This window comes from Manihot esculenta, chromosome 12 (genome assembly GCF_001659605.2).
Source record: "Manihot esculenta cultivar AM560-2 chromosome 12, M.esculenta_v8, whole genome shotgun sequence".
Taxonomy (NCBI): Eukaryota; Viridiplantae; Streptophyta; class Magnoliopsida; order Malpighiales; family Euphorbiaceae; genus Manihot; species Manihot esculenta.
The window spans coordinates 31,809,504-31,822,145 of NC_035172.2; the positions used below are offsets into that span (position 1 = coordinate 31,809,504).

The 12,642-nt window shown below is 30.2% G+C and overlaps 3 protein-coding genes across 6 annotated transcripts; 2 read left to right on the plus strand and 1 right to left on the minus strand.

The window, feature by feature from the left end:
• The first annotated feature begins 2,055 nt into the window (after positions 1-2,055).
• On the plus strand, positions 2,056-2,983 carry LOC110628838 (VQ motif-containing protein 9). Its single transcript, XM_021775654.2, has one exon. It carries the CDS (start codon positions 2,326-2,328, stop codon positions 2,893-2,895), a length of 570 nt encoding a protein of 189 aa, XP_021631346.1. The 5' UTR covers positions 2,056-2,325; the 3' UTR covers positions 2,896-2,983.
• A 958-nt stretch (positions 2,984-3,941) lies between these two features.
• Positions 3,942-6,637, minus strand: LOC110627471 (GTP-binding protein At2g22870). 4 transcript variants are annotated; one of them, XR_002489902.2, is made up of 6 exons: positions 6,107-6,637; positions 5,951-6,020; positions 4,996-5,158; positions 4,600-4,873; positions 4,442-4,481; positions 3,942-4,256 (listed from the first exon to the last, which is right to left on the minus strand). XR_002489902.2 is itself a non-coding variant. In XM_021773799.2 (4 exons), the coding sequence occupies exons 1-4, from the start codon at positions 6,564-6,566 to the stop codon at positions 4,664-4,666; spliced, it is 903 nt and encodes a 300-aa protein (XP_021629491.1). In that variant the 5' UTR covers positions 6,567-6,636; the 3' UTR covers positions 4,414-4,663. The 4 variants fall into 4 exon arrangements, 1 of the variants encoding a protein (XP_021629491.1); XR_002489901.2 differs by lacking the exon at positions 4,442-4,481 and having other exon boundaries at positions 6,107-6,636; XR_002489900.2 differs by having other exon boundaries at positions 4,442-4,873; positions 6,107-6,636.
• A 5,249-nt stretch (positions 6,638-11,886) lies between these two features.
• LOC110627628 lies at positions 11,887-12,477 on the plus strand. The gene has a single exon (XM_021773977.1). The coding sequence runs from the start codon at positions 11,887-11,889 to the stop codon at positions 12,475-12,477; it is 591 nt and encodes a 196-aa protein (XP_021629669.1).
• Positions 12,478-12,642: the final 165 nt, after the last annotated feature.

Consider the following 12,642-nt stretch of genomic DNA (forward strand, 5'->3'; position numbering starts at 1 on the left):
TATTGTACTAGTTAATTAAATAAATAAATAATAATATTAATAAATATTATTTTAATAAATAATTATATTTTTAATTTTATATTTATATAAATATAATAAAATTAGGAAAAATTTATAATTTAATCTATAGATATTAATATTATTAATACGTCAGTCCCTATATTTTTAAAAATTTATTAAAACGACTTTATCTTTTCTTTCTATCAATCAAATAGTCATCCGTCTTTTTTTTTATTAAAAGTAGATAAAAGTTGTGTGAGAATATTTTTAAAATTTAATTTTACTGTCAAATAAAATCATTTATTTAGTCATTGAATATTGCTATTATTAACGAGTCAGTTTTTATATTTTCAAAAATCTATTAAAACGCTTTTATCTTTTTTCATATTTATTAAAATATTATTATTTTTTTTATATTTATTAAAATATCCTTATCGTTTATTTTCCTTAATAAAATAGTCCCATCTCCTCGTGAAGAAAGAAGAAAAAGATGATGATAATGAAAAAGAAGAAGACGAAGACGATGATGGTGAAGAAGAAAAAGAAAAAGAAAAAGAAAAAGAAAAAAAAGAAGAATAATATTATTTTCTTCTAAAGAACCTTAAAGAAAAAGAATAAAAATAAATCGAAAAAAAAAATCAAAGAAAAAGAAAAGGAGGAAGAATCCGTAAAGAATAAGAAGAAGAAGAAAAAAAAGGAGGAGGAAAAAAGAAGAGTAATTTAGTATTTTACTATATTTTTTATGGTAAAAATAGACGGAATGATTATTTTGTTAATGTAGAAAAAAGATAAACACGTTACAATAAACTTTTGAAAATATAAAAATTAATTTATTAATAATATAATACTCAAAAATTAAATTATAAATCTCCCTACAATGAATATACCAAACTAAAACAACTCACCAAGTCTTAAATCTTTAGATTCATTTTCTTGGACGAGTTGAGTGGAATGTAAACTATTACATGCTGAAATCACTCTTTGTTGAGTTAAAATAATAATATTAAAATTTACTCTTCATGTTAATTTATTTTAATTTTATTAATAAATTATTAGTAAATTCAATTTTTGTTTATTATTATAAATTTATTGTGAATAATAATTATTTTATAATAGAAAATTTTATACATATATACATACAAATTTTACTGTTAAGAGTAATTTAAAAATTAAGAGTAAATAAATTTCAATGTTAAATTTAAATAAATTTCACAAGAAATATTATGTATATGTTTAATATTTATTACTTTTATATTAATAAATAAAATAAAATATTATTAGGATAAGGTTTATGCGAAGAGTTTGAATGGCTGCACCCCGTGCAACTTGCAGGCAGTACGCCCCATTTATTTATTTTTCCGATTTTCAAGGAGATAAAGAAAAAACTGCCGTCAAACTCGTTTCTCTCTCTTTTCGTCTACTTTTGAAGGTTTTATTTGAAAATAAATTTTTTGTTTAAAAAAAATTCACAATCGAAATATAATTACTGTTTACAATATCCTACTATAAAATAAAAAAAATAATATAAAATTGTATTTATTATTTTTAATTTTATAATTTATTTTTTTGAATTTCTGAAAATTTTAATTTACTCAAATGCGTGTACAAGTAAAAATTTTTTTTAATTTAATTGATATTATTGTTTTTCTTGAAATTAATTAATATTTATTGCTAGTACTATCATAATCATGAGAGATGTAATTGTGGGGTTAATTTGGTCAAAATTCAAAGCAAAGGCCACATGGGACGAGTAAGCAGGGAAGGCGGCCGGTCGACCTTTTCAATTGCCACCTTGCCTGGATCCGTTCTTCCATGGCTGGCTCTTTATTTATCACTTGCGTTATATAGTTACTCTTTAAATATATAAATAATTAATCGACAAAATAAATAAATAAATAAATTTTTTAAGTTTGGCTTAAAATTACTCTAAATATTTTGATTTTACGAAGAATAAAATAAATAACCAATAGAGAAAGATAATTATATTAATAATAAATTATTTATATAAATATATATTAAAAAATATAATTTTTCAAAAATTTCAGCACTGGACCAATAATTAAATTATTGTGTTGACGTAAGCAATCACCTCCCTCTCGAGTCTCACCGTCGGCCATTGACAAACGGTACATGCATAAATCAAACTAAAATTTGACTTTCTGTTGATTTTCCCACCCAACAAATTCATCAATGGCCGTTGCCTTCTTCTTGTCTTATTAAATCATTTCTGCTCCTGCAAATATTCTTCCTCGCGACTTCTCTATATCTATATATACACAAAGTATTCTTCTGATTATTTCACGTTCATTTCTCATTCATATAACAATGGAGGCCTACTCTTCTAGCTCTTCCTCTTCCTCTTCATCAACACTCTACTTTTCGCAATACCCACAAGAAGGAAAGGGCCTGAAAGTATCACAAATGATTCATTCTGTTCGTAAGCCCCAGCTGAAGCCATGGAAGAAACCAATTGCACCTTTGGCACCAACTCCGCCGAGAGTCTACAAAGTCGACCCTATAAACTTCAGGGATCTTGTTCAGAAGCTCACCGGTGCAGTACCTGAGTCCTCGCTGCCTCAGCAGCGGCTCCAACGTGTGGCGCCTCCTCCACTTAATCTTCAGAAAGAAAAACCTGCATTGTTTAGCAAAGAGTTCGCAGCAGCACCAACTCTGCAGCTTCTTCCTTCCCCTGTAGAAACCCCATTTTCTGATTTATATCAGGAGTTGATGTCTGAAACACCTGCTGATCCAAAACCTAGGAAGGTGTCGGAAAGTGTAATAGCATCGAATTCTCTCGAACTGAATCTGCTGTCCCCATCTACTCATGTTTGGTGTTCGTTTCCTCTTCTGAGTCCTGGAACGCTTTCCAGTTTGGAGCAAAGCACGGTCCTGTAATTTAGTGAAGCAGCTTAGTTTCTTGCTTCATTTCCCCTTTCTTTAAGCTTCAAAGAGATGAAGAAAATATAAAAATACTCTTTTTTTTATTATTTTTTATTTTCCTGCTGCTGCTTCTTCTTGAAAACTTGAAAACCATGACAGCCGCTGACCACGTAGTTAACTGCAATGTGAAGCAATGCACCTAAACTATTACCTTTTTAGCAATTCTTATATCAATATTTTCTTCTTCTTCTTCCTTCTTATTTGGATTTAGAAATTCTATAAAAGAAAATGAATGTATGATACACCAGCAATGCTTTTGAGCTCCTACGCTTAAATTCCAAGAAAATGGGGATAAAGATGCTCGTAAAGAAAATAAATTTCACATTCTCTGCAATGGATCACGGTTTCATATATGGATGTGAATTCTGTTTCTACTGTCAAAATAGTCTCACCAACTAGCTTTCTCTCTTTATCTTTACATTTGTGTGTCATGGCAACATATATTCTCGAAATGTTTGATAAACGGGACTATCTACTGAAAAAGTAAAATTTACCTTGTTATGAAGGAACATAATATTTTCAACTTCAATTTTAATTTATTTAAATTGAGAAGGCATAATTTATTTAAATTCGGAAAAAAAAGCTGAGAAATGGGGAATTGAAGATGATAGTTTGTGAAAAATATTTATTACATAATATATAATTATGTGAAATTTATATAAAAAATCAATAAAATTTAAAAATTTATATTTTGTAGTGGAGTGAATGAATCTAAATAAGAAATATACTTTATCCATTCATTAGAGTTACATTCATAGGTACGGGACCCATCAATTATCAATTAAATTATGATCTGGCTAATAATAATTGAGTCATATGTAAGTGTTTGATAAAATTTTCTAGAGCTATTATTAATTTTACTATATTTTTAAAATTATATTAAAATATATCTATGGTTTGATTCCGTTAATTAAAAAAACATCCATTAATTTTTGTTAATTTTAGGATTAAAATTGAGAAGACTAATTTTTATTCTCAAATTACCCTTCATATAGCTCAAATACAGAAACACCATAGTAATTATCTCTATTATTTTAATGGATGCATGAATTGTACAAACATTTCTTAGATCGAAAGAGCAGTTGCCTGATGTGCTGCGCAAGTTCTTCCAATGTTTGAACCCCATAACTATGACATCACCAGAAATACAAGCTTGACCAATAGTGGGACAAGGGATAAAAGACTCAACTGAAGGTTCAGTTCATTAGATGCGATGCTTCAGAAAATAGTCTTGGTCAAAGCTTCAAGAGTATGATGACGGTGCAGCAAGCAGCACAATTAACAAATACTTCTCTAGATGAGTGAAATTATTGAACCTGACCAAAGAAACGCATCATGGTTCATTGAACTTTCAGTTAAGTACCTTCTGCTACAAATCCAACAGTTTATTAAATGAGAAACTTTGAATTTTTAACCATTGCAAGAAGTTTATGCAAACAAAATAAATGTTCAAAGAAATTTAAGACATATATCTGAATATAAACTGCAAGACGTCATTCACCTATAATAAATGAAAAATGTTACATCCAGGCTCCAGCACACTGCAAGTTACAGACTCCATTTTTATATTTTAAAGCAACTTTCTGTAGAAGAAATCACATGTAACAGGAACAAAATAAGTTGGGGATAGGTGGAAACTGTAGATATTTCATATAATACCTGGATTATCATGCATCTATTTTAGGTGTAAGTTATATCGGACAGTAGATTTTGACTCCACGTTTTATTGATCCCAGTAGTTCCTTAGCTGTGACATATGAAGAAGAAGCTCATCTCTGCCCAAGCCAGTTACACTACTAGTCATTATCCATGGAGGATGTTCCTGGTAGTTTTGTCTGATCAGCTCTTGGAATTTCCTAATGTTCTCATCAGGCCTTGTTCCCTTTCCCCCTTTCATTTTGTCACATTTTGTGAAAACAAAAGTCAATGGTATCTGAAACATACAGTATAAAGGAAAGAGAATGAGAGAACATGGGATTTGTCTTTGTTCCACAAAACTGGTTACACAGATTAAACAGGTAAAAAGGAAGTTTTTCAAATTAGACTGAAACCTACATTATTGCGTCCAAGCCAATTAGCACAATCTAGGTCAATCTTTTGAGGGGGAACACTTGCATCAATAAGAAGTAGGACAGCAACTAGAGTTTCTCTGTTCAAAAAGTAGCCTTTAGTGAAGGCAGACCAATCTGTTCGAGCAGAATCTGGGGCCTTAGCAAACCTGCAAACAGCATATTTATTAACCCGTAAATAAACTACACACATACAGTCACATGTATTAATTTCAAATAGATAGAAGCTGGAGAAAACAAACACGATCACTTAATACTATCCATGAGAATATTAGTCGCTACAACCAACTAATTGACAGGACTTGGTTATCATTGACTGAAACATCCAACTCAAATCCTAAGAGAATGACGATGATTCTGAACTTCCCTATCACACGTGCCATTTGAGAGTGCCTAAGAGCATTAAATCCGCTTTTCAGCTTGACAGACTAACGACACAAGGATAACACTTCTGGAATTTGAGAAGGTCTAACCCCAATTTCTTTTAGCCACAAACATTTAACCAAATACTGGTGGTTCCATTCAGGCAACATAATGCAAGGAAGCAAATCCCAAATTTTAAATTAAATGTAAACAATTAAAATAATATAAAAGAGTTGTATACTTCTGTTTGAAATGGGAAAAAAAAAAAAGAAAAGTAAAAGTAGTATGCAGCCACTGCTGGAAAAATCTCAAAATCTCAATAAAAAAGACACCCCAATTGGGCACATTCATGAAGAAAGCTCAGAAAAATGTGTGACAAACTATTGACATTTCAAGCATATTAAGATTTCAAAATCACAGAGCTTCCAAACAAACTGCAACATCAATGTATGTTTGCAACTGTTAAATCATATAGACATTCAACCATAGCTCAAATAGCTAGAAAACATCAAGCAAAACTGAAGTATCACTTATATATTTAGTTGGTAATATGGTAAGAAGAACAATTTTTAGCTTACCCATAACCAGGCAAATCCACAATATACCAACTTCTATTCACCAGGAAATGATTAATGAACTGGGTCTTCCCTGCAAAAGATCAAAACCAATTACTAATTTACAAAAAAAAAAAAATAAAGACAAATGCACACTCAAAATTTCAATGGCCCCTATACCTGGTTTTTTTGAAGTTAGAGCAATTTCCTTCTTTCTAACAAGAGAATTAATAAGTGAAGACTTGCCCACATTGGAGCGACCCAGAATGGCAAACTCGGGCCGGTCATCTCTGGGACAGTCTCTAGCCCGACTGCTGCTCTTAACGAATTCCACTTCCTTAATCTGTGAATGACCCGCGTAGGGTCCTATAACGATGTTCGACCCCGGTAAAACCATGTCCTCCGTCACCTCGTCGGGGTCGACACCTGGTGGGACAAAGAGCACAGTGCGGGCGAATCGGGCGGCATCAGAGGTCGACGGTTTGGCAGTCTTTGAAGCAGAGACATGAGGTATCGAATTGGGCTTTGGAGATTTTAGGGTCGAGTAATTGAAAAAGAGGGTAGAGAAGAGAGGTTTTGTAGAAGGTAGATGAAAAGATGGAGGTGGTAAGAGAGTGAAGAGGCGGTTTCGGAGTAGCATTCTGCTCGGGAGTGTTAACTCTTGCAGAGCTCCATGTCATAGACTCGGACCACAGATTCAAAAAACGGCATCGTTTACTGCTTTCAACCCTGCAATGTGAGAACTTGAGAAAACTTGGGACCAAATGACGATTTTGGACTTGCCATCGGCCAAAGGCCAAAAACCGAACCGCAAGTATCATTTCACCAAATTAAAATTAATAATTTATTTTGTTAAAAATATTTATATTTTTTAAATATCATTTTCAATAAATAAGTAGAGTTTTAATGAAATAAATATAAAAATATTAATTTATTATATAATATATATAATTGATGTTAAATAAAACTCGATTAAAATAGATTGTGAAATGTGGTTATAAGAGGTAAGATCTAACAAATTAATATACTGTTTTTCTTATAAAAACAGAAGGTTTGGACAACCATAGTGTCCAAAAATAAAAGAAAAGAAAGATTTGGCTGTTTCAGGACGTGTCGACCTCAAGTTGGATAATATTCGCCCTATTAGGAGAGGGCAGGTCTTCTTGATGAACCGGATGTTAAAGTATTCATATCTTCGTCTTCTCAAGCTGGACCATGCTGCTCACCTATCAGATTCCTGCCATGTGACTCTGTTCTACGGTGACAACTCATAATTTTTTTTGGACGATTGTTATGTAGTATTAATATTAAAACGTCCTTATAATTTTAAAAAATTTATTAATTAGTCCTTCTAATAGTTTTCATTACTAAATATTTTTACTATTTAGCTCTTATAGTAAATAAACTCATTAGTTGATTTTTCAATTTTATAAAAATATCTATTAATTATTCGTTTCATATTAAGTGAATTTTCAACTTTTTTATAAGAAAAATTTATTGATATGAAAAAACTCATTAATTGATCTCTTAACTTTAAAAAATACATTAAAATATTTGTAAAGTGTTAAATAATATACTAATTAGTTATTCTATTAATTTAGAAATTAAATATTTTATTATTTAATTTTTATAATAAAAAATTATTATTGAGCTCTCAATTTTATAAAAATATCTATTAATTAATCTCTTTGTATCAAGAGAATTTTAATTTTTTTTTGCAACACTTAATAGTAAAAATTGATGAATGAATTAATTAGTATATTTTTTAAAATCTGTATTTTTTAAAATTAATTGACTAATTAAGGAGTTTTTAATATAGAGATTAAATAATATATATATATTTTTATTTTTATAACACTTAACGGCTAAAATTAATGGAATGACTATCTAGTGAATTTTTATAATTTTAGAGACATTATAATATATTTTTTAAAATTAAATAACTAATTAATAAATTTTTCTGTATTTTTTTATTATAATATTATATATTTTATAAAAATAATTTATTATTTATTTTTATGTGTATCTATTTATAAAATTATTTGTATTATTATTTTATCGTTAAATATCATATTTCAAAAAATATTTTACTACTTATTTTTATATAAAAATTTATAAATTTACTTTTTTATAAAAAGAGCTTTTATAAAATAGGGATTAAGAAGTAAATAATAAAAATTTTAAAAAATTACTTTTAATTTAAAAAAAACAAAAATAAAAGAAAAAATCTTACAACGTTGCCCAAACACAATCTAAAATAAAAGTAGATCCTGCAATTAAATTGAAAATAATAAAATTTTGTTGGATAGGTGTATATTCACCTTGGTGCAAGATATGAATTTGTGTGGATCAGTAAAAAAATATAAATTAAAAGCTCAAAAATTCAAAATCAAGCCGATTAGAGGTTAAAATCAACCGCTCAGCTAACTTTAAAAGCCGATTAGACGTAGCCACTGTATTTTTTAAAATAAAAGAATTATTTAATAAATTTTACTGTATTATAAAATTAAATAATAATTTTTTTTTTAATTTTATTGATTTGAATGAATAAATCTTAAATCATAGACTATAGCAATTACAATTACTGAATTAATAAGAACTAGACAACTAAAATAACCGAGTGAGTCATTGTGGATGACCAACAGTTGGCTGCTCTGACCATAACTGTTTGAATCAAATTTGAATAGTGAAGGCTTTTTGGTTGAGGCAATAAATTAGCAGTTGCCTTGTTTGCAACTTCAAATGTCAAATTCACATCCATGTCATCAATCAATACTGTTGAAATCTTGAAAGATGAACCTATGGATATTTAGTATTAGACCAAGTCATCATTCCATTTCCACATGTATAAAATATTCATAGCACACGAAAAAGTTCATACAAATTTGTTATAACAAATAAAAAATTATATAAAAATCCTCCAATGGATTCAGAAAAAACGTGAAGCAGACATTTCCTTATAACCTTTCACTTGTGAAAGAGAGAAAAAAAATTTTTATGACGTAAGTTTAAAATGTGAGTGAAAATTGTTATTTCATTATTATAAATAGATATTCTCATTCCTATCACAATCCATTCCATCAACCAAACAAACTCAAAACTGAAACAGAAAGGTAACTTGCCCAATTGCAAGTCTTAACAAACCAACCTGAACATCCACGGAACGTATCAACACAGCCAGCTAGTTGCTGCCCATCATCACTTGTTCCCTTCAAATTTCTCTTCATCTCTCCATTGAAGCTTTGTCGTTTCTCTTCATCTTTTGCCTTCCTTCATCAGCCAAGCCATGGGGAATTGCTTTCAATGGCACAATCACAAGGGAAGCTCTTCTCCTCTTCCTCCTACTGCTTCATCTGCTACGGCTCGCCACCGAAAGGTTTTGAGAGTTGTCAATACTGTTGATAGCAAAATCTTGGAGTACACAAGGCCTATGCTTGTTAAAGATGTGTTGATCAACTTCTCAGCTGGTTTTTCCATCGGTCTTTCAGAGAAACCACTAACAGTTCTTCCCCAGAATTATAAGTTAAAGATGGGTAATGTTTATTATCTCTTTCCGGTCTCTAGCACCGGCAGGACTTCGGCAGCCGCTGATGGTACCACTAAGAGAATTAAACTAATTATAACCAAGAAAGAGCTTCAAGAATTGCTGTCCAATAAGATATCAGTCGAGGAGATGTGCCTGTTGGGTATGAATAAGAAAGATAATCCATGGCGTGGAGTTAGCTCTCTGTCAAGGTGGCGGCCGGCGCTTCAAAGCATCCCTGAAGGAATCGAGTAGCATTTTGTTGTGCAGGAAACAGAACAGATGTTGCTGCTTCCTGGAAAACATAGTTGGTTCATATCTCTGTGTTTAACTTCATACATGTTAGCAAAGAAATTTAATTAGAATTGATTTCTAATAAATTATGAATTATGTTTTTGTTAGAAATTTAATTAGCATTGGCATTTAGTATTTTGATGATTTTTTGTTTTTAATTAATAGAATTTTAGTAAAATATAAATCAAGAAATACGTAGCATAATGAGTTTTTTTATCAATTCATGCATAAATAAAAATTTTTTTATCAAATCATGCTGAATCCTATAGTTTAAAACTAGGCCAGTAGGCCAAAACAAGCAGAACAGAGCAAAAAAAGCAACAAGCCCAGCAGCAGATGCTAGATAATTACAATATATCAATATATTTAATTCATGTTTTATAATTTTGTATAGTGTATAAATATAATTAATTTTTCATTATTTTTGTGCTTTTCAAATGGTTAATTTTATTTTACAAAATAATATTAATATTATTAAATAATATTATAATATATTATATTTCTTTCATACATGAATATTATATAAAAAAATTTAATATTTCACACTGATGAAAATAATCATATAATTTAATTAAATTCAGTTATCATATATATTTAAATTATATGCATGTATTATGAGTTTTTCACAAAAATTTAAGAAATGAATGTTTGATCATAATAAGTAATAGGACCAGTTAATTAGTAATAAGTTTAAAATTTGTGTACTGTTTATATAATTAAATTAAAAAATATAAATCAAATTTATTTATTAAAATTATTATTAACATGTTTGAAATGACAGGCATTCCCTAATTATTATATATAATTATTGCATGTTAAATAATTTTATTATAGTTATTAATTATAGTGGATTTTATATATTTTTAATTTATTTAAAAAATTATAAAACATTGCATTATAAAATATCTAATTATTGTATTTATATAGATACCATTATGATAATAATAAATATTTAATCCTTATACCTATAAACATTGCATTATAAAATATCTCTAAAACTATATTTCTTTAGCTAAATCAATCATGGTAGACACTCATGATTGGCTTATTGAAAGGGGCAGTAAAGCATTCTCCTATATTAAACGAAAAAAAAGTTTCATTTTCTTTAATCCACTAATCACGCTATCAAATGATTTTGCAGAATTTCTATAGAAAAATCTTCCCGAGATTTTAATCAAGATATGCGAAAGTGAGAGCCACTTCCCTTCTAAATTTTATATTACAAGAAAAAAGCAGAAAGTCTGGAGGCAAATTCGACCACCAGCTGTGCCTGTCAGCTGCACTTTCCAAGATTTCAGTGCTCTGGTCTCCCGCTTACCTTTGTTCCTTTTCTATGAATTTTCATTCTTGTCCATTGCATAAACTCTGCCACTAACTGAGAATAGATACAACAAGAAGTCATTGTAATAACTAGACAATCATCCAGATGATGGGCCGTCTGATTCTGGCAATTCTGCATTATTGATTGCTCTCTATATTTGAAGTTATATCCCCTTTGCCTTTAGCCAAACATTGCACATTACAAAAAGTAATAAACCCTTGTTATTTTTCTTTTTTCAAATTAGTATTGATATCATTTGAGAAATTCATTTGACTTTTTGACCATCAATTATTTAAAATAAAAAAATAAAAATTATAAATAGAATTATGAACAGAAAATATCTACATCTTTTCTTCAATAGGCCGGTCGATACCAAGAGCCATAACCAAGGAAAAGAGACCAATATATAAACTGTGGGACAATGCTGACTAAAGAAAAAGTACAAAAGGAACATGGGTTACCCTTCTTTTTGCCATAGACATGTCTTGAAATCTTTTATAAAATCTCCGGCGAAATGGGCCCCTAACGATAAAAAAGAATGTCACCTTGGTAGTGATGTTGGCCTGTTCTATTTCCCATCATTACACAGCAATAATATAAGCATTTCTTTCAGTGTTTGAACAGTGGTGGCGGAGTTTCCTTTCTTTTTGTTCTTTTTGTTTCTCTTGTGGGACTCCAGAAGCCCTAAAGAAGGAGAATCCCACCGACGATTATTTTCCCTCCAGAACTTTCCCTCTCTTTATTTTATACCCTCCAAACAATAATAAGAGAAGCAGAGATGGGTGATTTTCTTTTGGCTTTGTGTATGTAGAAAACATCCATATGGGAAACTGCATGTTTGGAGGCCTTGGAGGAGAAGGTGGCGGAGCAATCAAAGTGATAGCATCTAATGGTGGCATCTTGGAGTTTTCAGGGCCGATAACAGCAGGATGCATCACCAATGAGTTTCCAGGCCATGCAATTTATCCGAGCCATGATCTTTTCTGGAGACCTCTATCTATTCATGAAGATCTCCTGGCAGGACACTCCTACTATTTACTTCCACTCAACAACACAAAAATTGGTGGCCAAGTCGTGCGAGAAGGCCATGTTAGATCAAAGAGCATCCCCTCATCTTTTGTCACTCCTTACAGAATGTCTTTTGATTATCAAGGAATGTTAAAGAGATCTTCCACTGAATCTTTCTCCAGGTGTAACAATAATGGGTTTTGGAAAGTGAAGCTTGTGATTAGTCCTGAACAGCTCCTGGAGATTCTTTCACAAGAGACTCAAACTGAAGAATTGATTGAAAATATGAGAGCAGTAGCAAAATGTGGAAATGGGATCTTATCATCTGCTGGATTTTCAGATCAGTGGAGTCTCTCTAGCAGTAGGAATGCTTCATCTAAGCAAGATGGACTATCAGACATTTAGTGGAATTATACATGAGTTTCTTTCTTTGTTATAATTATGTTAATTTTCTGTTATGCTAATTATTAATATTAGATACAATATTGACACAAGATTTATAAATTTTATGTTATGCAGTCATGATCAGCATTATGCAAATTCATGGTATCTGTTTTCCTTTTCTTCTTT

Coding starts and splice junctions, on each gene's coding strand:
- LOC110628838 (XM_021775654.2), top strand. CDS start 2,326: ATGGAGGCCTACTCTTCTAGCTCTTCCTCTTCCTCTTCATCAACACTC.
- LOC110627471 (XM_021773799.2), bottom strand. CDS start 6,566: ATGCTACTCCGAAACCGCCTCTTCACTCTCTTACCACCTCCATCTTTT. Junction 6,021..6,106: donor TCTAACTTCAAAAAAACCAG/GTATAGGGGCCA, acceptor GATCTTTTGCAG/GGAAGACCCAGTTCATTAAT. Junction 5,159..5,950: donor GTGGATTTGCCTGGTTATGG/GTAAGCTAAAAA, acceptor TGCTGTTTGCAG/GTTTGCTAAGGCCCCAGATT.
- LOC110627628 (XM_021773977.1), top strand. CDS start 11,887: ATGGGAAACTGCATGTTTGGAGGCCTTGGAGGAGAAGGTGGCGGAGCA.